General features: G+C 42.7%; 1 protein-coding gene across 1 annotated transcript; it reads right to left on the reverse strand.

The window, feature by feature from the left end:
• LOC105178067 (ABC transporter G family member 5) lies at positions 347–2,918 on the reverse strand. The gene has a single exon (XM_011101420.2). It carries the CDS (start codon positions 2,600–2,602, stop codon positions 680–682), a length of 1,923 nt encoding a protein of 640 aa, XP_011099722.1. The 5' UTR covers positions 2,603–2,918; the 3' UTR covers positions 347–679.

Below are 3,029 nucleotides of genomic sequence, written 5' to 3' on the forward strand. Positions count from 1 at the left end.
AGGGTACAGCGTGGTGGCTATCCAAAGGGTCCGTGAAAGTAATTTGTCACTTGTGATGGGATAAATCTGTGTCAAACGCCAGTCATTTCCACCACAACAATCTGGCATCACGGATTGGGAATTGCGTAATATCTTTGCAGCCACGTGAAACTGCCCATCTCTGCTTCGCCACATATTTTTGAGCTGGGATTCCTGGAATTTTACTTTTTATTTGGTGAATGATGGGATATTAATACACAATTTAAACGCCATGTTTCGACTTTGATCATTTATTATTACGATAATATCGAAGATACATTTACTCTTAAATAAAGACACCATCGACAGAACCTCTGGAACTCCGAAAGGGACAAAGCTTCCATCAAAAATTAGGTCGGTGGACCAAAAATGTTATGTATATGTTACATAGAATAAAAAATGTAATAAAATTTGAAACAGAAAATCCCGTCAGCTTGAACTTTGGGTGAGAACCCCGAGGTGCATATCGAGTTTCTACTGCTGATCAAAGTTTCTTTCAATCTTTATGTAATGTAACATTAAGAACATAAAATCCATGAATTACACTGTTCACAACACCGTTGAGGCGAAAAAAGACTAAAGATGAAAAAAAATGAAGTAAAGAATAGAAATGGATAGCTTTTATGACACATTTTGGCAAAGAGAGAACCTAGAATGAGGTTCAGATGAAGATCCTTTTGATCCCTGATTCAGAGCATTTGTACCTGAGAATGAGATAGGAAATAAACCTGTAAACCAAGATGAAGCAAACCATTATTACATAATTCCTCCATCTACTCTGCTGGTCTCCATACCCTTCTTCTCTCAGCACATCTTCACCAGTCACTATACATGTGCCAAACATGAAATCCAAACACTTGCTTGAATTGGAGAACTCATTGATCAAGAACCCCTCAAACGGATACTTAAACAACGATATGTAGTGCACGAAGATCCAATACTTTGGTATCCCATGCTTCGATATGAAGTAGCCCGAAAACAAGAAGAACGACCCCATAACGGCAGAGATCACCGAGTTCCCAACGATGAAATTTGGGACTAATGCACTGAAACACACCACCACTGAGTTTGCTGTGTAGAGAATCAACCAAATCAGCAGCAAGAAATGCGTAAACGCCATGAAACTTCGGTTTAATCCCACCAACCAATATACAGGCAGAGAGAATAAGACTGCTAAAATGAGCAAAAATGGCAAGTAAACAAGTCCGTTCGCTATGGCGTATGATGATACTCTATAGCTTCCACTTGAGGTTTCTTTCATTAGTATCTCCCTTTCTTGCAAGAAAATCGGCAGGGCTTCTGTGGTGCTCGACAGTAAAAATGTCAAGATGAATGCAAATAGCCCAACTCTTTCCTCTGCACCTACTAAATTATCTCTGAGATTGTAAAAGATTGAGCCCAGAACAATTCCAGATACCAGCATTGAGATGGTCCTGCATGCAAAAAGCTCCTTCGTTCGATATATGTTCTTCCAGAACCGGTGAGTCAGAATCATGGTTTCCTGTAATCTTGAATTGGGAAAACCACGATGAAGATCGATCCTGACATCAATAGATTCCTCATCTATCACCTTGGATTGCTGAAAGAGCTGTTGCAGAGTAAACCTGCCTGTTGTGCTCAGGCCTTCTTCAAGAACCCTCTTGTTTGCTGAAAGTGTTTCTTGTTGCAACGGCACCTGATGCTGCTGTATCGTCTCAATCGACTCAATAGCAAATTCTACAACGTTGACATGAAGTGGGAGCTCCAATCCCATCATCATCAAGTTGACAGAAAGCAAGTCCACCGAGCCATGATGCAGGACGGAGCCGTTAGCCAGCAGGAGAATAGAATTAAACAGCTTCACAATCCTGAATCCAGGCTGGTGAATGCTCAGGATTATGGTCCTGCCCCTGGTTTCAGCCATGGAATTGAGCATGTCAATTATCTGAAGCGCTGAAGTGCTGTCGAGCCCTGATGTTGGCTCATCAAGAATCAACACTTTTGGCTCATGAATCACCTCCACACCAATCGAGACACGCCGTCTCTCCCCCCCTGAAATCCCCCGGACCCTGTCGTCCCCCACACGGGCTCCTGCTACATGGCTCAGGCCGAGTTCTTGCATCAGGGACTTGACCCTGGAGCTCAATTCCGGCTCCTGAAGACTTAACCTTAGCCTAGCACTAAACCTCAATGTTTCTTCAACAGTGAGGAGCGGGAACAGTGTATCTTTCTGGGTGACATACCCTGACAACTTCTTGAACCCAGCTTTGTCAAGTGGCTTGTGATTGACATAAATGGATGCAGATTGCGGGGTGAGTTTCCCTGCCAGGATTTCAAGCAATGAGGATTTGCCTGCACCACTCGGCCCAACAATAGCAAGTATTTCCCATGGCTTCGCCGTCAGGTTTACATCTTTGAGCACCTGCCGGGCTCGTGGCCGCCTGGATTTTCCGGCAGCTGCCTTTCGGGGAACTTCTTGTAATTCTTGTTCTTGAACAGCTTTGGGGTTCTTTTGCTGTTTTTCTGTGGGAGGGATTTGTTGTGTGTGTGTGTAGATTGTGTAGTTGATGCCTATTGCTTCAATCTCACAACCTTGTTTCTTCATTGAAGAAACTCAAATTTCTGTACTTTGTTTTTGGCTTCCTCTGGATTCTACTAGCAAGAACTCAACTTGTATTTTCTGAAAATTGTCTGTGTTTTCTGATGGGTTTTGTGCACTATTTTATTGATCAGTGTGTTTTGTAGTTACAATTCCAGGACTGTGGAAACACTGGGGACTGGCTGGAGTTGATCAAAATAATGACCTTTAACTCCTTAAATTTGTTTGATTGTTCACGTGCACTTGAGCTTGCATACCCGTAGTTTTTAATAATCATTGATAGCAGCACACTTCACATGATAGGAGGCTTCCCATCTTGATCTCTTGCTAGGCCCCCGTCACCCTCCCCCTCCCCTCAAAGTTATTTACACCATCGAGTGCAAAAATACCAAACAATGTAAGTAAGACTATGATACCCTATACAATCATTATG

Source organism: Sesamum indicum, linkage group LG15 (genome assembly GCF_000512975.1).
Source record: "Sesamum indicum cultivar Zhongzhi No. 13 linkage group LG15, S_indicum_v1.0, whole genome shotgun sequence".
In the NCBI taxonomy this organism is placed as follows: domain Eukaryota; kingdom Viridiplantae; phylum Streptophyta; class Magnoliopsida; order Lamiales; family Pedaliaceae; genus Sesamum; species Sesamum indicum.